This window comes from Stenella coeruleoalba, assembly GCF_951394435.1.
Source record: "Stenella coeruleoalba genome assembly, chromosome: 3".
Taxonomy (NCBI): domain Eukaryota; kingdom Metazoa; phylum Chordata; class Mammalia; order Artiodactyla; family Delphinidae; genus Stenella; species Stenella coeruleoalba.
In genome coordinates, this window is record NC_137148.1 from 57442303 (window position 1) to 57464890 (window position 22588).

Here is a 22588-nt window from a genome sequence, read left to right on the forward strand (position 1 = left end):
GTGAAGCTGTTGCAGGGAGGGACTTTCAGGTATTTTCCCGCCGCTGCTAGATCCTTACTGCTCCAGTACTACAGAGACAGTGTCCCTTCGGCTACAGCTCTGGTTCACTAGCGCCAGGCCTCGGTCTCTCCCTCCGGCCACGCCTCCTCCTCCCCATCGTCCCGCCCACCGGGCTGGCCCCTGCGCACCAGGGCTGCGTGCGTCTCGGGACGCCATCACGTACGCCATCACGTGCGCCATCACGTCACCTTCGTGCGACACGTCTCGCCGTTCTGTTCGTGGCGTGTTTCGGCAGCTCCTTCCAGGATCCGCGTGACCTTCCGCATGTTCTACCGCACAGTCCGGGGAGGGGGCTGGCGGAGTCCAAGAACTTCTCCTTGAGGCCGGGGAGTCTCGGCGGACCCTCCGGGCCCATCGGAGGTAGGTGAAGGGGGCTCCCAATGCGGGTGGCCCAGACTCACATCGGGCCTTCCTTAGTATCTAGCATGCTCCTCTGGGGTTTCCCAGTCTCCGCGGAATAGCTAAACTCCTTAACCAGCCTCTCAGGATCCCCGCAATTTAGCTTCGACCTAGATTTTCCTCCTCTACAGTCACGTCACGTCCACACCTACTGTCCACCGTCATTAGTCCCCGGAGTAAGCCACACTACTTTAGGCTGATTTCCATCTCTGTCTTTGCTTGTGAGGTTCCCGCAGTTTGCAGTGCCCACCCACGTTAAATGGTTAATTCGTTTTAATGTTAAACTTAAAGGCCCAGCTGAATTGCACACTTTGAATCTTTCTGGCAGCCGCCCAGTTACAGTTAAAAATCGCTTCTGAGCGCTCCGTGTTCTGTACGTTACTTATAGCATACATTTGGTATTCTGCATTGTGATGTAGTAGTACCTGTTTTTCATTTAGTCCCAGTTTCTCAGCCTCTAACCTCTCCCTGATCATTTTCTTCCTATTCATTTTCACATCACTTGCATCCGTGCCTTTGCTCTGTCTGTCTTGCTTACCCTCCCCTGCCTCTAATGCTGTTCCTCACTTTAATCTGGCAAACCACTGTTCCTGTGCCTCACTTTTTCCTTCTAAAGCTTTAAACGATTTCTTTCAAGGCAGAGTTATGTACTCCTTTGCCTATACAGCTGACCCTTGAACACTGCGGGGGAGGGGTAGGTTTATGGGCCCCAACCTTCCCCTGAAGGATAACTTACAGTGGGCCCTCCATATGCGCGGTTCCTCTTTATCCAGGTTCCTCCACATGTTGGATTCTGCTTGTGCATTCAAAAAAACGGGAATTCTGTAGTACTGTAGTATTTATTGAAAAAAATCTGCCTCTAAGCGGACCCACGCGGTTCAAACCCGTGTTGTTCAAGGGTCAGCTCTGCGGTAGTAAGGGGCGAAGGCCCACAGGCTACATCTGGCCCAGTGTCTGTTTTGGGGTATTCAGTGAGCCAAGAATGATTTTTATAGATGAATATTTGCAATCTATTTGATGATAGGAAACACTAACTTTGAACCAGAGTAAGTGAAATGTTTTCCCCCTCCTCCAAAAAGTCCCATTCCTTTCATTCATAAACAAAATATTGAACTTATAATTATTTGGGGCGGTTTCCTTAGTAAAAAATTGGGACGTTTTTCTTTCATGCTATATAAATAACTACATAATATCCTCCATTTTGCCTGTTGGCCTGTGAAGCCTAAAATATTTATTATTTGTCCTTTTACAGAAAAACTTCGTGGACTTGTGCTCTATAGCAGTGTTCATACAATAGATACCACCTGTGACTTTAATTTTGTTTCCCATATAACCCAGCACAGTGCTTCCTTTCCTTCCACAAACATTCTTTGAGCACTTGTTTTTAATCTTTCAGATATGAAATGTTCAATTCAATGGGAAAAAGAGGTCATTACAAATGCAGTGTGATTATGTGCATTGACAGAAATACAGAGTCATGTAGGATTATAGAAGACAAGCCCCTGACCCAGCTTAGAAGGTGAGAGGTTTCTTGGAGGATGTGATCCTTGAGTTGAACTTTAAATGATAAATAGGAGGTAGGTAGAAAGAGGTCATTCCTGCCAGAGAGGACAAATGAAGAACAACATTGAGACAAGAAAGAGCATGGTGTGTTAAGGGAATAACGAGGGAAGCTGGAAAGGTAAGCAAGGGCAAGATCACAGAGGGCCTTACATGCCATGTAAAGGAGCTTGCACCTTCTTTTCTGGGCAGTGTTGGGCTTTGTAGCAAAAGCCAGATTTGCATGGTAGTTAGGTAACTCTGATGGCTATTTGGAAGGTAGGTAAGGGAATCAGGGAGACCTTTAGAAGAGAAGATGTGAATTAGAGCAGTGGAACTAGGTGGAGTGGACGTGATGGAGTTTAGAAAGATTTGGGAGGTAAAATGAGCTCTTGTTAACTATTTGGATGTTAGAAGTGAGAAGGAAGGACAAGTCAAGGCTGATTCCAGATGCCAGTTACCAGCTGAAATGAGGAATATTGGAGTACATGAAGGCACTGACCATGTCTGTTTCACTCACCATTGCACCCCAGTGCCTAAAACAGTGTGTCCTACACATTATGGGTACTTCAGTGAACAGAAAACTTTTAAAATCATTGATTGCTGTGTTTCATCAAAGCCTTTAAAATATGTCACACCTGTTTATTTTGGTGTTACTGATACGGTGTTTTCAGGCTTTTGGGAAAGATGAGTTGCACCACTGAATCATTCCTCTGATATAATTGAATCTCTGTTGCAACTGAATGGTTCTGGAAAGACATTTCGGCCTAATTACATGTCAGTTAAAGTTTTAATTAATTTTTATTGTGTCACTTTAATTTAGAATTTAATTTCAGAATTGCTTTGTTCTTGTTTTCTTTCTTACTGTTTAAACATTTTAAAATTAACTTAATTTTAAGCTTCTACATCAGAATATTAGATTTTTATTTTAAGCTTTTAAATTTAATTTTAATCTTCTGCATTAGAATATTAGCTTTGTTTTCTTTTCTTCTTGGCAATTTTAGGCTTTCAGGAAGTCAGGTCCCTAGATTATGTTCTTATAGATTAAATGTCATTTTAGGTTAATTTCAGGGAACATTTGTATTTGCAGTTTCACCTTAACATTTTCTGTTGTCAGTAAGTGAACATTCTAAGCCAGTGTGTTTCTAAATGCTTTGGCTACTGGGTGGCCGAACCAGATTTATTCCCAGGTGTTGTAAATTGGTCAGTTAGGTGTGGGAACATTTGTGTATAGCCTCTGCCTATAGCTGAGTAGATAGTACACTATGGTAGCCCTATCTGTATTCTTCCTGCTTCCTTTAGATTGTCCCTTCTGTATTGAAATTAAGTGGTTACTGATCACTAATCTATAAGCTACCATACAGCTTTCTGAAAAGATGCAGAGTGAAAATCATAACTATATACAGGTTTATGAATAATAATGTGTTTATAAAATGTTTTCTTTTTCAGACGTGAGGCAGAGTCGCTTTATTTCTAACACCAATTTCAAACTATTTACCCTTGGATAACAGTGCAATTCTATGAAAGTATGGCTGGTTATAAGCCTGTAGCGATCCAGGCATATCCTGTACTTGGTGAAAAAATCACCCAAGATACACTGTACTGGAACAACTATAAGGTAAGTATAGACAAAATTAAGGGAGGGAGGTGTTTTACATTTATGTCAATTTCTTCAGCATATTTTATACTTTGGATATGCTAATAGAGAACTAATAACTAAAAATAATCTATCAGCAGCTTATAGTTTGGGTGGAAAATTTGATATCTGATATTTTTTTCTTAGAGTTATATAAAAATAAAAATCCATATTCCTTAATCAGTTTAATCATAGAAGTTATCTAGCACAGAATGGATGATTAATCAATGCCAAATGAATTAAATAAATTTTAGAATTTGAATCTCATGAAGGAAGGGTTTTTTTTTCATTTTTCTTAATCTAAGGAGGAAGTGATGCAAAATTAATTCTTCTAGACTATATGTAAAGGCTAACAAATGATTTTTTTAAAAAAGCTGAACAACTAAACAGAAAAATGGGAAAAGATTGGGATTGGGAAGGTTATAGAAAAAGAAGTTTAAGTGGCCAATAAATATATTAAAAGAGCTTCAGCTTCACTCATAATTGAAGAAGTGCAAATTAAAACAATAATTGGATTTTAGATAATAATTTATTGGATAATAAAATTATTGGATAATAATTTGGATACTTTTTCATCTTATATCGGCACAAATGAAAAATTTTGATCATCGTTGCTACTTGAGGGAGGGACATTGGTGCAGACTTTCTGGAGGGCAATTCTGGCATTATCTATTATGATAAAAATACCTTTTGGTCTTGTAAGTTCCACAGCTTGGAACTTACTCAATGAATATACTCTCCAGAATTTGTGTGTAAAGTATGTTATCTTTATGTAGAAAGATGTTCATTGAAGTGTTATTTGTAATATTAGAAATCTCAGGGACTTCCTGGTGGCGCAGTGGTTAAAAATCCGCCTGCCAATGCAGGGGACACGGGTTCGAGCCCTGGTCCGGGAAGATCCCACATGCCACGGAGCAGCTAAGCCCGTGCGCTACAACTACTGAGGCTATGCTCTAGAGCCCGTGAGCCACAACTACTGAAGCCCGCACACCTAGAGCCCATGCTCCGCAACAAGAGAGGCCACCGCAATGAGAAGCCCACGCACTGCAACGAAGAGTAGCCCCCGCTCGCCGCAACTAGAGAAGGCCCGCACGCAGCAACAAAGACCCAACGCAGCCAAAAATAAATAAATAAATTTATTTTAAAAAAAAGAAATCTCAGAAAAACCTGTTTGTTAGTAGTGAACTGGTAAATTAAATTATGATGAATCTTATAATAACTTATGCAAAGTTATTAGCTAAGGTGTTAATAAGTGAAAAAAAGGCAAGGTGCAGAACAGCCTGTGTGGTATGATCTTTGTGCCAGTTAAAAAATACATGGTTAAATATGTGCTGGTTTAGGCATAACTTTTTCCTGGTAATAATCACAGAAAACTTCACAGCTAAAGAGAAAAAGTGGGGTGTGGCTTTTCAACCATATATTTATTCACTTTAATGGCCACAGAGATTGTCTGGATGATGGGATTTGGATCTTTTTTGCTTTCTTCATACTTCTCTATTAAATACAACCTAGTTACTAAGAACAAAAAGAAATTGTCAATAAGAAATTATATGCTTAAATATGTCTTACCAGTTGTAACTTTGTTAATACACTATTATTTTTCATTAAGACCCCTGTTCAGATCAAGGAGTTTGGTGCAGTGTCAAAAGTAGACTTTTCTCCACAGCCTCCGTATAATTATGCTGTCACAGCTTCTTCAAGGGTAAATATAATTTTTGTTTTTCTTTTATGTAGTTTATATTTACTACTGGTCTTGAGCCATGTAGTAAAATACTGTGTTTGTGTTTTTTTTTTTTTAATACTGTGTTTTTTATCTTCTTGTAGATTCACATTTATGGCCGATACTCCCAAGAACCTATAAAAACCTTTTCACGATTTAAAGACACAGCATACTGTGCTACTTTTCGGCAGGATGGTAGACTGCTTGTGGCTGGCAGTGAAGATGGTGGCATTCAGCTTTTTGATATAAGTGGCAGGGCTCCCCTCAGGCAGTTTGAAGGCCATACTAAGTAAGAGACAGTTGTTTTAATTTTTTTTTATTGAGCTATAATTAACATGTTATATTAGTTTCAGGGGTACAGCATAATGATTCACTATATGTATATATTGTGAAACGATCACGATAAATTGAGTTAACATCTGTCACCATACAGTTACAGATAGTTGGTTTTTATGTGTTTTTGTTTTGTTTTGTATTATTGTAAGCTCTACTGGTTTTACAGGCTTTGAAAAAAACAGAGTTCTGTGAAGATTATGTACCGTCACGGACTTTATTTTCTGGTTGTTCTAAGACAGTGCTTAACTTGGTTCAGTCCTTTGGTCCAGTTTGATGGGGCTCATGAATTTCCTAGAATTGTATGTGACATTTTAGGAAATGTGTGGTTATCTATGGAGATGTCCTGTAGCTTTCGTTAACTTCTCAGTGAGTTCTGTGATGCCGTTGAGGTTATAAACTGCTGATCTAAAGGCAACCTCACAACTATTAATGAGAACTCTAAAGGCTTGGACTATATTAGAGGTTGTTATTTTGAAATCAAGTTGGATTTTTTTCTACTTGGATTTGGTGTTTTGCCCCTTTATAAATTAAATGGCTAGGGACAGTTTTATATCTTTCAGGATTACCAATGTCGTCACTGAAATTTGCTGTTGATTTTAAATCTCAAAAGCATTTTTTATATTATCAGGATAGTCTTAGTCCATCAGTGAAACATTTTAAATATAACAAGTTCACTTAATATGATCCTACTTAGTGACAAGTGTCCTTAGAATTTTTTAAGAACTACCCATTTTGAAATTTTTCAGATTAAAGTACCTTTGTGCCAACATTTAGAACATTTACTTTCTGTTGACGTGCTAAGTAGAAATGTTAACTTATTAGAAAATATAATTTTAAGGCTACTGTTTAATATTCTTATTAACTTCATAGTACTAGGGGTATATAAATTTTAAATTGGCTTGGGGACAAATACCTGTTTTAAAGATTTTCTTATTCTCTCATGATTTCTCCCTACAATTACTGAAACTGAGCTGCTTTTTTTTCGTTACTTTGGGAAGAAGGGTGTTTGATGTCAGAAGGTGCCAGAAATAATTTTTCCTTGCTTTTTAATATACTGATCCTTGATCTTTCAGAGCAGTTCATACAGTAGATTTTACAGCTGACAAATATCATGTGGTCTCTGGGGCTGATGATTATACAGTTAAATTATGGGATATTCCAAACTCCAAAGAAATTCTGACATTCAAAGAACATTCTGATTATGTGAGGTGTGGATGTGCTAGCAAACTGAACCCAGATCTCTTTGTAACAGGTTGGTGAAATCTTTTTCTTCCCTCCTGAAGTTGGTAATTTTATTGATATACTTTAATATTGCTTTGGGACTCTTTTGAGGTAGAGGAGTTTTGTTTTTTGTTTTTTAAACATCTTTATGGGAGTATAATTGCTTTATAATGGTGTGTTAGCTTCTGCTGTATAACAAAGTGAATCAGCTATACATATTCGTATATTCCCATTTCTCCTCCCTCTTGCGTCTCCCTGCCACCCTCCCTATCCCACCCCTCTAGGTGGACACAAAACACGGAGCTGATCTCCCTATGCTATGCAGCTGCTTCCCACTAGCTATCTGTTTTACATTTGGCAGTGTATATATGTCCATGCTACTCTTATTTCGTCCCAGCTTACCCTGGGATAGAGGAGTTTTAAAAAGTTTTATAAAAAAATATGTCTCTGTTTATCCAATTGTTTTATTTTCTTTTTCTCCTGGGGATTTTTTTTTTTTATGAAGTAAGCTTTTTTATTTTAAGTTTATTGCTCAGACTTAAGGCAAGGGTTTTTTTTGTTTTGTTTTATGGCTGCATTGTGTCTTCGTTGCTGTGGGCCAGCTTTCTCTAGTTGCGACGAGTGGGGGCTACCCTTCGTTGCGGTGTGTGGGTTTCTCACTGCCGTGGCCTCTGTTGTTGCAGAGCACAGGCACTAGGCATGTGGGCTTCAGTAATTGTGGCACACAGGCTCAGTAGTGGCTTGCGGGCTCTAGAGTGCAGGCTCAGTAGTTGCGGTGCATGGGCTTAGTTGCTCCACGGCATGTGGGATCTTCCCGGACCAGGGGTTGAACCCGTGTCCCCTGCATTGGCAGGGGGATTCTTAACCACTGCGCCACCAGGGAAGTCCCTGGGGATTGTTCTTATCATCCTCCAGATGTGTTTGGAAACATCTGTACTCTGGTTTTCACAGGTTCTCCAGTAGCCAAGAAACAGAGATAGTGCAGTCCAGTCTTAATGGGTGCCTGTGCAAAGATTCCCAGGTGACTCAGTAGTGACAGTAGTCTGAAGATAGGAATCATTTAAGATTCTGTGTAGGTTAGTGCTTCAGAAACAGTCAGTGGTACCAGAGGGTTTGGAAGTACTGTGTCTTCATGAGTATACATATGTCTTTTTAAAATTTCATCTATGCTTCTTCTTCCTTTAAAGTTTATGTTTGATTATGCACACACACACGTATAATTTTTGTTATTTTGAGTAGTGAAACTCACATAGTACAAAAATTGACATTTTAGGGTCATATGATCACACTGTGAAGATGTTTGATGCACGAACAAACCAGAGTGTTATCTCTGTTGATCATGGGCAGCCAGTGGAGAGTGTCCTGCTTTTTCCCTCTGGAGGTCTTCTGGTATCAGCAGGTATTTCTTTTAAAAATTGCTTTCACCAATATTGTTTGTCTTGAGTCAGATATTTCTTTATTAGTTATTCTTTATAATTTATCAGTGTGCACTTGAAATGCATGTCTCAGTTTTTGCTCAGACAGTTGATAAGTGGCACAGGCAAGCAATTTTCATTTATTGAGTAGCTAATATGAGCCAGGCACTATGCTATTATAAACGTATTACCTCCAGTCCCCTAGGTGAGCCTACAAGATAGTTTTCCCTCTATTTTGCAAAAGAAAATAAATAAAAGTTTTAAGTAATTTGTCCAAGACAAAGTGGTAAGTGGCAGATCTGAAATCTCAGAACTTGAGAGCCTTCATTGTGTACTTAATCTAAAAATCCAGGTCGTACTCCTGCTGTTGTTCTTACGTAAGAGATCTGTGGCAGCTTTTGAAAACACAGGTTCTTTCAGATCTAGAATCAGGCTTATCTCTTTTTATGTGACTCTTGATTGAAGTGGCCTTACCCAGCAAATAGCTGATAGTGCTGGAGGAGAAGATAACGTGGAGTCAAAGGGGCCTTGATACATTTTTTATCAAGTTGGAACTGAGGTGCATTTAAAAAATTATAATGGAAGAAGTAAATTGTCTTTTTCCATTTGTTAAGTCAAAATTAATGTGTTGACATTAGAAGAATACGTAGGTAGTGTGTAGCTTTGTTTTGTTTTGTTTTTTGCTTAATTCTAAAATCCAAATAGAAGTTATCCTGTTTTATACTCTTTTCCCCAGTACCTATTTGATTTCAAAGTAAGTTGATAATATTGTCAGAGTTACCTATTTGTCTTGCTGTTATTTTGAGAAATGGAAGTACATACAAGTTGAACAGGGAGAGTGGATGCCTGTATGCTAATCTCTGTCGTGTCAGTAGCTAATTGTGTGGCCTTGGGCAATCCTTTAACCAATATAGACCTTGAAAATGAGAGGTTGGGCCAGATCAGTGGTTTCAAACTGTGATCTCTCTCATGAGCTGCTACATGTAGGGAGACAGGGACTGCAAATTGGGTTCCAGGCGCTTCTACATAGTCAGGATAAGTAAGAACTTCATCCCCTCCCACCCCCAGCCCCCCAGCCTCTTTTTCCATTTTACCTACTAGACTTTTGCTTAATATTTCATTGAAAGAAAAGATGCCATAATAAAAAAATTCTTTTTAAACCCCTGGATTAAATTGCCTTTAAAGATGCTTCCAATTCTTAGAGTAAAAGTTATAGAGTTTTTCAGTTTTGTTGGGATTCACAGAATTTTTAGGAAATGAAATCTATGTTATTCTTTTCCATGGTTATACAGAATTCCTTCTGTAGAATTATTTTATTTTAATCTTGTTAAAATAAAATCTTTCTTAATTATACTTCTTATTTTGCCAGGCAGTTCTGTGTACTTTACAAATATGAAATTATTTAATCATCATAACAGGTTTTTGTGAGGTAGGAACTGTAATTATTATCAGCCATGTACCCAGTAAATAGTAAACCCAGCACTGAAACCAGGCAGTCTGGCTCTGGAATCCCTCCACTCCATGCTGTGGAGTGTCCAGTGAAGAGTGCTTTTCAGATCCTTTCATAATCAAACTAATGATTATTTCTTTTTATAGGAGGTCGTTATGTTAAAGTCTGGGACATGCTAAAAGGAGGACAGTTGCTAGTGTCTTTGAAAAATCATCATAAAACTGTGACGTGCTTATGTCTGAGCAGCTCTGGACAGAGGTTACTTTCTGGCTCACTGGATAGGTTAGCATTTTAATTTTCTTTTTGGATCATTCTTAATGTACACATGTTTACTGCTTGAGGAAATGAGTTATTTCTGCAGTATTTGTGATAGAATAAATATTCTACCAAATGATTTCCATGAAAAAAAAATCTATTGAGCTGAAAATAGTTTTGACATTTCATTTACATATAGCAAACTTATTTTTCTCCCTTGAGGTAATTTATTGATTTATATACTTGAGGAATTTTATTGAACCATGTGAACGTTAATCTTTTAAAATAATTTCTATTATTCTGTAGTTTTCTTTTAAAATCACTGTATGTTTGTATATTTTGAAATATTTATAATGAGTATGTGTATATATATTCTAGCTTGTATTCTTTAAAATTTAAAACTTCATGTAAAAATTTCTATACATTAATGTATAGAAATACATATTTCTAAATATTACTATTTTCAGTAGGTATTAGTGTTTCGTTAATTAATGTTCTAGAACAGTGCTGTACAATAGAAATATAATGTGAGCTACATATGTAATTTTAAGTGTTTCACCAGTCATGTTTAAAAGCTAAAAGGTACTAGGTAAAATTAATTTAATAAGTTATTTACTCTAAAATATTATTTCAGTATGTATTCAATGTAAAAATTATTAATGATAGACTAGAAGCAAGTTCAGCATCGAATACATGCCCTTAATACAGTAGTAATACTTTACAGTTAAAGTGAAATAAATATACTTGTGTTTAACAGAAAAATATTTTATACTGCCTCAGTTTTAAAATTTAAGTTGAGTAAAATTAAGTAAAATAAAAAATTCCCTTCTTTTTCACTGACCACATTTTAAGTGCTCATTAGCCACATGGGGCTAGAATGATGGCCCAGTTCTAGAATTTCCTTATATTTATCTATTGTTGGTCATTTTATTTCCATATTTCCCTTTTTCACTGATATGGAAAGCCTTGGTTTTTCAGCATGTTTATTAAAAAGTATACATATTTTAAAAGCTAGAAAATATTTCTAATACAGAGGAACTTACTATGTAAATATATAGCAGATTCTCTGCAATAGTGTTACTAGGCAATTTGGGACTTGATTTTTAGATGTGTCCCTCAAAAGCTAGGTATAAGTTGGCTCTATTCATAGTAGTTCTCAACCCAGAGTGATTTTTGTCCTCCAGCGGGCTATTTGGCACTATCTGCGGACATTTTTGGTTGTTGTCACAACTTGGGGGTGTAGTGCTGTTGGTATGCAGTGAGTAGAGGCCAAGGATGCTGCTAAACATCTTGCGGTGCACAGAACAGCCACCATTTCAAAGAATTATCCTGCCCGAAATGTTGATAATGCTGAATGAAGCTGAGAAACCCTGCTCTTTCCAGTGAACATTCATGTTGCTTTTTCTTTACTTTCAAGTTTCATTTTCAGGAGACAGTGGTCTATCCTTCTGGTGGCTGGTTGAAGTCTTTATGCAAGCATAACAATAAACCGTTCATTTTTAAAAGAGATCCAGTGATGAATTAGTTTGTAACTAATATTATTAATTGTTTTTCTTCATTGTTGTATAAGTTTTAATATTCATATATTGAGTTTCAAAAAATAGAAATTTTACCTTTTATGCTCATTTCCAAGATGATTTGTGACAAAGCTTTCTTTTTCATTAGGAAGGTGAAAGTATATAGCACAAGTTCCTATAAAGTAGTCCACAGTTTTGATTATGCAGCTTCAATTTTGAGTCTTGCACTTGCAGTAAGTACTTTTAGCTCTTTTTAAAGCTTTCACTAACCTTGCCTGTTAAATGAAACTAAAATGGAATATTAGGGTTTATCTTTTATTTGTACAAGTATTATTTTCTTCTCACCCCATTAGATAATTGCTAGAACATGTAACTTGTCTCAGTAACTAGGCATGAATTCAGATTTAGGTCCCACTCACTGCATAGCTTGAAACTAACTACACTATTGTAGGCATTGTTAACACTAAGGACAGGACCTGGAAAGCAGATAAATCTCTCTTCAGTATATTTACCCCAAGGGTTAAATACTCCAGAAAGTCAAGTTGGCTCTCTGAGCAAAGAAAAGGAGAATAGGGGGCAACACAATGAAATGATTTCTCCTTTTCTTTGTTAACTGCTCCTTCTGGAATGTTCATTGTCAAGTTTCATGAGCCATTGAGGAGGAATAGATTTGAATACATTATATAGAAATTGGGAGGGGAAAAGTTATTATAAAATATTTTCTTGACAAGATTGTGGAAAGTCATGCTACCGCATCATTCTGTTTCTAGGAAGAGGATGTGGGAAAAAAATTATTTTGGAAGTTTCTTAAGATGTCATTAACTGTATTATTATACAAACTGCCAGTGATAATTTCCAAGTATAATTAAAAGTTCTGTCAATATAATAGTATCTTGGAGGAAAAAAATGATTTTATTCTAACTTTTTGTTGGAGTATCTATATCTGAATGGAACTCTTGTTGAAAGTATGGATAAGTGGCAAACACATTATAAATGGTATTTTGAAGAAAAAGTAAGATGAATTATGAGTTAGGAATATACTAACTTATTTTTCTAATTGCTGTTAGCATGAAGATGAGGCAATAGTTGTAGGAATGACCAATGGAATACTGAGTGTTAAACATCGGAAATCTGAAGCAAAGAAGGATTCTCTTCCCAGGAGAAGAAGGCCTGCATATCGAACTTTTATTAAAGGAAAAAACTATATGAAACAACAGGTATTTATATATTTTGTGTAATTTGTTAGAGTATCCAACCTCATCCCTGCACATTACTGGAAAGTGTAGTTCACATGGCATTTAGCTTCATTTTGCTTTTCTCTACCTCATTTATCTCCACATTGCTAGATTGGGGACATTAAATTAATAAGTAATGGGAAGTAAGAACTGTACTTCTTAATGCCCTGAATCATAACAATGCTGTGGTGCTCAGAACAGTGTCTTTCCCATGCTATCTGATTTGATCTTGTAAACAACCCTGAAAAAAGTAGAGCCAATAATATCTCCATTTGGCATCTGAAGATGGAGAAGATGGAGATATAAGGAAGTTGTGTTGATCCAGGATTTCTTTACTGGGACTAGATGGCAGTTTCTCTGATTCTTGTTTTCTCTTTCTGCTGAATCACTGCTTGCTATGTAAAGAGAATTGCAGTGAGTAATGTTTGCCCAGAACGGAGGTATCGTGTATGTATCGTAAGTTAAAGTCATAGGACACTAAGAACACAGTGATGTGGCAGATTATTCCATTTTCATTTAATCGACAATATGGGCATATGACCATTTTTTATGATACAGTTCAAGGACACCACAGAACTATGAAAAAATACCACTACGAAGAAGTTTATTTTGAATGAAGCTCTAAAAGGATATTTGATTTTTCTCTGTAAATTTACTTTTCAATGCAGGATGACATTTTGATCAACAGACCATCAAAGAAACACCTAGAATTGTATGACAGGGATCTGAAAAACTTCCGGATCTCTAAGGCACTTGACAGAGTCCTTGAGGTGAATGAGGAATGTGTGTGTGTGTGTGTATTTTTTTAAAATTTTATTTATATTCTTTCTACTTCAAAACAGTGTATGTAATTTGTGACACACACATATAAATAGGTTGCTAAAATCATATTGAATATGAATACCCATACTATAGAAAGATGCAGAAACTTAGGCTATGAATATATGCTAGAGTTGAATATAAATGTATATTCCAGTTTCCTAGAAGCAAGGTAAAAAGGATAATGGATTGAATTTCATAATTGCTATTATCAGATAAATGAAACATATATATCTATATTTTAGAAAAAATACACAACGTTTTTTTTCACACTATAGTACAGAGAAATTTATCATGAGTTGTTTTTAGTTGGAACACGAAGAAAAATATAGGAATCATGTGATAGTCTTTATGTCATTAGAAGATGCAGAAATATTCTCAAGCATAGGATTATGTATTAACCCTCTGTAAAAGCCAAAGACATAATAATAAATACCCACAACTTCTGTAGTGTCATTTCAACAAATAGGTAACCAAATACAATTCAAGTAAGAATTCACTTACAATAGAATATAGCTAAAAACCAATTTAGAGCAATGATGGTTAACTTGGTCCATAGATTTCTTCTCTCAAATACCAGTTGTGTCAACTGAGTTTTAATAAGGGCTGGATGGTGATCAATTTTATTTTATTTTATTTTATTAATTTATTTTTTTAACATCTTTATTAGAGTATAATTGCTTTACAATGGTGTGTTAGTTTCTGCTTTATAACAAAGTGAATCAGCTATACATATACATATATCCCCGTATCTCCTCCCTCTTGTGTCTCCCTCCCTCCCACCCTCCCTATCCCACCCCTCTAGGTGGTCACAAAGCACCGAGCTGATCTCCCTATGCTGTGCGGTTGCTTCCCACTAGCTATCTGTTTTACATTTGGTAGTGTATATATGTCCATGCCACTCTCTCACTTTGTCCCAGCTTACCCTTCCCCCTACCCGTGTCCTCAAGTCCATTCTCTGTGTCTGCGTCTTTATTCCTATCCTGCCCCTAGGTTCTTCAGAACTATCTTTTTTTAGATTCCATATATAGGTGTTAGCATACGGTATTTGTTTTTCTCTTTCTGACTTTCTTCACTCTGTATGACAGACTCTGGGTCCATCCACCTCACTACAGATTGTGTGTGAATTTTTTATTAAGACTTTTTTTTAGAGCAGTTCTAGGTTCACAGCACAGTTGAGGGGAAGGTACAGAGATTTCCCATATACTACCTGCCCCACACATGCATAGCCTCCCCCCTTATCAACATCCCCACCAGAGTGGTGCATTTGTTACAATTGATGTATCTACAAGGAGCTTATTTTTAAAAGAATCATTTTGTTTCTTGCCTTGTCATTACCATGACTCAAAACTGGGAAGAAAAAAACCTGTTTAAATTTGGTAATTGTTAGTGAGTTCCAAGACTATGATTTTTTTTCTTGTATTGTCTTGTCTGCTCATGTTGACTCTGAAAAATTTTCTAGCCCAGTTGTGCAATAAAGACGCCTGAGATTACAGTTTCCATCATAAAGGAGCTAAACCGAAGAGGAGTCCTTGCAAATGCCCTTGCAGGTCGAGATGAAAAGGAAATCAGTCGTGTTCTTAATTTTTTGATAAGGTATGTTTTATGTCTATGAAGCGCATGTATTTCGCATCTGAAATTTTATCTCCAAATTTACTTTTAGTTTGAGCTTTGTAAAGAACTGACAGAACAGTTTAGTAAATCTATTTTAAGGATTTTTTTTCTTTAAGTTTCCAGGTTTCAGTAAACAGAATTTTTGCTTTGTAGGAATCTGTCCCAGCCAAGATTCGCCCCTGTTTTGATTAATGCTGCTGAAATAATTATTGGTAAGTAGCTGTTAAAACCTGAAAAATTGTAGCATACTTGCAGAAGTAGAGATGTCAAATAATGAAATCAAATAGATTGATATACCTTGTCTTTATCAGTTCTCCAGTGAAGACTTCATGGAGAAAACAAACAGTAGTAGTAAATCAGTGCATTTTAAAGTGGGAGTAAAATGTTTACAATGGATTGGCTTTCAGTTGCTGGCACCAGGGTTATTATAATTTAAAAAGTTTTTTCCTTAAATACCTCCAATGACCATGACTAATTTTTTTTTTTTCCCCAACGAGAACAAACTATTTTCAAGAACAGAAAAAAATCTCTAGTGCTGAAAAATATAATAAAAAGCAGCCCTCTCACTGTCGTGGCCTCTCCCGTTGCGGAGCACAGGCTCCGGACACGCAGGCTCAGCGGCCATGGCTCACGGGTCCAGCCGCTCCGCGGCATGTGGGATCCTCCCGGACCGGGGCACGAACCCATGTCCCCTGCATCGGCAGGTGGACTCTCAACCACTGCGCCACCAGGGAAGCCCCCACGACTAATTTTTAATGGGAAAATGAAAATAAGTCAGAACCTTAACGCTGTACTTTCTTTACTTATTTCTTTTTGAAATACGTTTTTCAGATGGATTGTTTACTTTATGTAAAACATAAGTTGTAAAATAAGTACAGATTTTTCAATGTCTTTTATATTTAATATTTTTGTACTTTTTCTAAATATTGTTGTTCATGTATTGTTTAGAAAAATGTTTCTAGTAAATGTGTTTCCTCTCTCTCTTTCTAGATATATATCTACCTGTGATTGGTCAGTCACCTGTAGTTGATAAAAAGTTTTTGTTACTTCAAGGACTTGTAGAAAAAGAGATTGATTACCAAAGAGAACTACTAGAAACCTTGGGGATGATGGATATGCTTTTTGCTACCATGACAAGGAAAGAAAGCACTTCTTTGTTGCAGCATAATACATCTGATGGATTTCTAGAGAACAAGAAGATTGAATCATAGTGTGTGCTTAACAGGACACATAAGAACTCCTAACTTGGAATAGATTTGATGCGGTTGACTACTGGGAGGAGACTCTGTTTGATACATTAAAAAAAACTATTTACAGAAGCAATTTTTTGGAAGAGACTGGGATAACTGTGCTTGGAAAATAAGAACCTGTTTTTAATCATGGTTTTCCATGTGCTATTTTGAATTATCTCCTGGCATCTTTAGCTGGAAGATGTTTTGGTCATAGTGTATGTCCATCTTGGACAAATTGACATTAATTTTTTTTTTTTTTTTTTTCGGTATGCGGGCCTCTCACTGTTGTGGCCTCTCCTGTTGCGGAGCACAGGCTCTGGACGCGCAGGCTCAGCGGCCATGGCTCATGGGCCCAGCCGCTCTGCGGCATGTGGGATCTTCCCGGACCAGGGCACGAACCCGTGTCCCCTGCATTGACAGGCGGACTCTCAACCACTGCGCCACCAGGGAAGCCCGACATTAATTTTACTACAGCAGAGTTCTGTTTCAGCATTTGAGTAGGCATTCAGAACTCTGGAGAGGGTTTCAACTAGGAATACTGTCAAAGGAACAGGGCTTTACTTTTCCCTTCTATCCTGGAAAAACAACAACAACGAAACAAATGGCAACAACAAATAAATTCTTTCTTCACTCTAATCGGGGCACTTGGGATTCCCAAGCCCCAGCTGAGTTTGCCTCCCTCTCCTTGATGCCATCCCTTATCCCAGGCCACGTGTTCCACCTAGCTGGTAATTGGGCTGTATCTGTTCCAAGTGTGGCAGATTAGTGGCCAACTCTGAATAATTGACCCTAGTTTGACCTGTATTCAGAGAGCGTGATGAGGCAGATTTGAATACTAAAAATTGTGCTCAGCAGCCCATGGTTCTTTTTCTTTCTGTAATCTTGACTGTGCTTCTCAGAGCAAGGTCTGCAGGTAGGCCTTACAGACCATGTTTTTCCTCTTCCCCAAATATGCAGCCTTTCTACCAGCTTTTCAACTTGCTTCAAGTCAGCAGAATGATAAAATTTGCCATGTCTCGTGATTAATAGCCTTTCAGCGTATTTTATACATATTGATATATTTGGAGCTTATTTTGAAGCTACCTACCTCTGAAAACCATTTGATCTGTGTTTAGGTTTTTTTTTTTTCCCTCTATTCTTAACATCATTTTGTGTTTCAGAACCCCAAGCCAGAGTAGCTTGTTTTGGAAAATACTTGTGTTTTTAAAAAAAAGTTCAATGTAATTCACATTTTTTTATAAAGAAATTCATATTTTCTTTTTGGCTTTCTGAGATGTTTCAATTCCTGATGGATAGTCACTGGTTACTGATTCCTAGCACACTGATTTTACACTTGCTACCTTTTCCACCTTCCCCCAGTTCCTTAAGTAGTTAATTATCTGTAAGGAAGTGTCAGGCCAGAAGAATTCTTAAAGGAAGATTTTGTAATTGCAGTCTCCTCTTAAAATTTCAGTTCTGTGAATTCATATATATATATATATGTGTGTGTGTGTGTATATATATATATATATATATATATATATATTTTTTTTTTTTTTTCGGTACGCGGGCCTCTCACTGTTGTGGCCTCTCCCGTTGTGGAGCACAGGCTCCGGATGCGCAGGCTCAGCGGCCATGGCTCACGGGCCCAGCCGCTCCGCGGCATGTGGGATCCTCCCGGACCGGGGCACGAACCCGTGTCAGCTGCATCGGCAAGCGGACTCTCAACCACTGCGCCACCAGGGAAGCCCTCAGATATATTTTTTTAAAGCAGAAAAAAATATTCCTGTGTTCTGATGAGGACATACGCTCAAACAGAGGGTCTGGTTTCCCCCTCATCAATTGATTTAAGTAATCATGAAGCCCAGTGGCTTATAAGAAACCAGGAGTTTGCTTCCCTGAGTAATTATGAGATTAGTCAAGGTTAGAAACTGTGTCTTCATGTTAAGAAGGGTTAATTTATTTAAATAAATTTAAAGCTTTTAAAAAAACGTAACTTCATAAATATGCTGATTGGATACTATCAGTAGTAAGAATGAAAGGTTAAAGATTCTACCAAAAAACTGCCATGAACTCACAGGTGACAAGGGTTTTCCTGTACATTATTTTACTTGATTCTCACCGCAACCATCCAAGGTTGGTATTCTCATTTATCATTGAATTTACTACAGTAGTTAATTCACCCTTGAATTCCCCCAAGCTTGAGTCCCTCATGCCAGCACCCTGAACTGGCCTGCCTGCTGGGGCCCAAACCACTCATTCCCTTTAACAAAACTTCACAGAGTGCTGCCGTTTTTAGATGAAATATGTAACGATTACAAATTTTCTAAAAGGTTAGGAAACAATTCCCATAGCCATCAATACTTCAGTGTTAAGTTCAGGAATAGTTTTTTATAGTCATTGGGACAAACTGTAGTATTTGCTATTTGAAGTAGTATTGGAACATACCTGGCATATTACAGTATGTAACACTGGCCTTCATTTCCAACTTAAAATGCCTAACAGATTTTTAGACTTGTAAATTTTAGTTGAAATGTATTTTAAGATCTTAGAAAGCCTGCAGAAATACTGAAATATGTCAGAGAACTTAGTCACTGTACATTTAATTTATTATATTTATAAGAGTTAAGTACTTGGGAAGGTTTTGCTTGTTGGGTCAAGCATTTGAAGTGCTATTTACAAGAAAATATCTTAAAAGTGTAAATACTATTAAACTGTTTAAAGGACTTTGGGTTGTAAATGGGATTGTTTAAAGAAATTTAGTCTGTTCAACTTAAATCAACTATCAAACATTAATTAAAAGCCCCATTTAAAATGATTATTAAAATATAGTAGTGTTTTGAATGAAATGACAGACTGTATGCTGGTGGGGATAATCCCTCTAGAGAGAGAGGGAAACTGATGATTAGAGTAGAGAGAGGGGACCAACTGCTGGAGCGGTGTGCTTGGAAGGGGGCATGGGACTGCGCGCCCAAATGGAATGGTCGGCTTCGACAGCAAATGAATAGTTTGGGCATAGTTCAAGAGGGAAGGCAGAAGATAACGGCACAGATGTAATTAGGTGTATAGCTGTGGTGCTGGGGGTTTGTGGAAGTTCTTTACTAAGTTCCTTTATGGGGAAAAAACCACCAACAGAAACAGGTTGGAGAAGGAGGAGTTCAGAGGTTAGAAAGTTTGAGGAGAGAACAGAAAATGAGTACTTCCAGGGAGGTCAAGGGCTCATATACTCTGCAGCCCTCTGCCTGGGTTTGAATCTTGGCTCAGCCACTCACTAGCTGTGTGCCTTTAGTCAAGTTATTTTACCATTTTGTATTTCATTTTCTGCATCTGTTAATCAGACAAACAAAATCACAAAAAGTGCTTGTGAGAATTGAGTTGATACCTGTAAAAGTAACCTAGAATATTTCTGTTGTTCACTATTGGGGGAATGGATGGACTAGAAAAAGGAAGTAGCATTAGCGGCAGCACTAAGCCCCACATGAGGTTAATGCCATGGACTTAAAGTGGACTGTAGCTCACCATTAGTCCACGAGGTGGCAGTATTACTTCAAAAACCATGAGAAACCCACTTTTTCCACAGCCCTTTCTCTGAATCAGTTTGGTGTTGCTGAGTCATAAGGTGAGTTCTCTCACAAAACAACGAAGGTATTTGGTTATTGTAATGTTGACACAGTGGGTTCAAAAGTCATTGATAATTATTATTAGATGCTAGCCAGAAATACGGAAATAAAATCTAACCAACAACCATTTTGAATTAAAGATTAAACTTTTCAACATTGTAGAATAATGGAAAGAACATGAGCTATGTGTTCCTGGGCAAGTCCCAGCTGCCCTGGGCCTTAGCTTCCATATCTGTTAAATGGGGCTAATATCACTTCCCTTGCAGGATTGTTGTGAGGATAAATACAAATACGAAAGTGTCTTACCTGCTTTACTGTGTTTTTCACATGTTTCTGACTATGGAAGATCTACTTGCCCTGCACTATTTGGGAACTGTTTCTTAGCTTTTCTGATTATTAACATCATTTGGATCATTTAAGGGTTGGGTTGAAGTTTTCTATTATACTAGTATAAAGGATGTTTTTAAAATAAATTAATTGCATACACTATTAAATAAGGAGTGTAACCGATTTGAGAGAGACTGCTTACAAGCATTTTGAAAGTAAATGGTATGATTTGCATTAGGTACAAATAAGACAGTAACCCCTTATTCATGAAAACAAGATGTGAGTTCCCATTGGATCATTAGTGTTATAGTAGAAATTTTAAGCAGAATTATGTCTTTAAACATATATTAATGCAAACTTTCCTTTATTAGAACTAACTATATTAGCTGTGATTGTGATGGCTGTATTGACCAAAAGGTTGAAAATATGAACTGTGTTAATCTAATGAGGGTTGGCAATTTTTCTATAAACATTACTATAAAACACTGAACTCATAAGATTTTTAAAAATTTTTAAATTTATTTTTGGTTGCATTGGGTCTTCATTGCTGCGTGCAGACTTTCTCTAGTTGTGTCGAGCAGGGCTTACTCTTCATTGCGGTATGTGGGCTTCTCATTGTGGTGGCTTCTCTTGTTGTGGAGCATGGGCTCTAGAGTCCACAGGCTTCAGTAGTTGTGGCACGCAGGCTCAGTAGCGTGGCTCATGGGCTCTAGAGCACAGGCTCAGTAGTTGTGGCACACAGGCTTAGTTGCTCCAAGTCACGTGGGACCTTCCCAGACCAAGGCTCGAACCCGTGTCCCCTACATTGGCAGGCGGATTCTTAACTACTGTGCCACCAGGGAAGTTCCTCTCATATAAGATTTTTTTCAAGGTTTTTTCTTAACTGAGATATAATTGACATTATATTAGTTTCAGGTGCACTAACAGATAGAGGCTTGACAAAGTGTTACCAATTAAAAAAAAAACCAAAACAACTCAAGTCAAAAGCAGTTTCCTCATAGGAAACAAGTGGGAAGCAGTAGTCAGATTTTTTCTTTTACTGTTGTCCCCTTAGAATAAAAGACTTTGAGGTCTACGTGCCTAACTCATTCTTATCTTTCAGTGGGAAATTAAGTGATAAAGAATTGAGAAAATGAAACAGCCAGTTGCAGTGAAATTTGTTGATAGTAGCATATATGAACTTCCTTATTCTGTAATTTCTAGGAGAATATTATGAGCGCATATACATGATTTTCTACCATGACATTATTACCCATAAACCTACACGTAACCTAGTGGTTTTATTTACTTATCTTGTGAGTGCATTACAAGTTATTTAAGATAGTGCAAGTCAGTGCATTATTAATGGTAGGAAACTCTCTGGTCAACTTTTAAAGAGGACCTTGTATAATTCTGCTTTAACAATAAGTATAAGTGTAATCAAAACTGGAAAATTATGGACAAGAATAATAATAATGGTTGATACTAATAATATACTTACTAAGTCACTGTTCTCACCAATGTACATATACTAATTTATTTAATCTTCACAACAACTCTGGAGTTGGTACTGTATCAAAATTAACTGTTTTTGCAAATATGTATTTCTAAAGTGTGTGAAGTTAATACAAATTAAACACAATGAGAAACAATGTAACTATGTGAGATCATGGGTATGTTAATTAGCTTGGTTTTAGTAATCACTGTACATCAAATCATCACACTGTAGACCCTAAACATGTACACTCATATTTGCCAATTTTACCTCAATAAAGCTGGAAAAAAGAATAAGCCACTTTAAAAAGTAAAAAGAAACAAAAAACAAGAAGTAACCACAGATGCTGAAATTTAAACAACTTAGAAGAGTATTTGACAAAACTTTATTCAAATATATTTTAAAAGCTGGATTACATGGATGCTTTTCTTGAAAATATAAGTGAACAAAATAGGTCCCAAAGAGACTGGAGATTAAAGCAACACTGAATAGGGAAGTAATTGAGAAGGTAATCTGAGGAGCTCTGGACTCAAATGTATTAGTAAATTCTTTCAAGATTTCAAGGAGCAGAAAATTCTAATGTATTTAAACTGATCTAAAACTTAGAGAAGAAAACTTCCAACGCCATTTTCTGAAGCCAGCACAACACAAACATAGACCTGACAAACCTCTTTTTGGTAGGTTGTACTATTGTTCAAAGTATTGCTGCCCCTCCTGGGGGACAGGTTGCAGTTCTTAGG

General features: G+C 37.2%; 1 protein-coding gene across 2 annotated transcripts; it reads left to right on the top strand.

Moving 5' to 3' along the window:
- Window positions 1–21: 21 nt before the first annotated feature.
- Window positions 22–21911, top strand: UTP15 (UTP15 small subunit processome component). Of its 2 annotated transcripts, XM_079916006.1 has the most exons (14): window positions 22–420; window positions 1856–1978; window positions 3448–3616; window positions 5244–5336; window positions 5459–5643; window positions 6764–6942; window positions 8185–8310; window positions 9923–10058; window positions 11697–11781; window positions 12616–12765; window positions 13452–13553; window positions 15065–15198; window positions 15370–15428; window positions 16207–21911. In XM_079916006.1, exons 3-14 carry the CDS (start codon window positions 3527–3529, stop codon window positions 16425–16427), a joined length of 1560 nt encoding a protein of 519 aa, XP_079772132.1. In that variant the 5' UTR covers window positions 22–420; window positions 1856–1978; window positions 3448–3526; the 3' UTR covers window positions 16428–21911. The 2 variants fall into 2 exon arrangements, with proteins under 2 accessions (XP_079772132.1, XP_079772133.1); XM_079916007.1 differs by lacking the exon at window positions 1856–1978.
- The last annotated feature ends 677 nt before the right edge of the window (window positions 21912–22588 follow it).

What these genes read in the sequence shown, in the direction of transcription:
- UTP15 (XM_079916006.1), top strand. Translation starts at nt 3,527, where the DNA reads ATGGCTGGTTATAAGCCTGTAGCGATCCAGGCATATCCTGTACTTGGT. An exon ending in CTTTCTGGCTCACTGGATAG is followed by an intron (nt 10,059 to 11,696) that starts GTTAGCATTTTA and finishes CTTTTTCATTAG; the next exon opens with GAAGGTGAAAGTATATAGCA. An exon ending in GTTCTTAATTTTTTGATAAG is followed by an intron (nt 15,199 to 15,369) that starts GTATGTTTTATG and finishes TTTGCTTTGTAG; the next exon opens with GAATCTGTCCCAGCCAAGAT.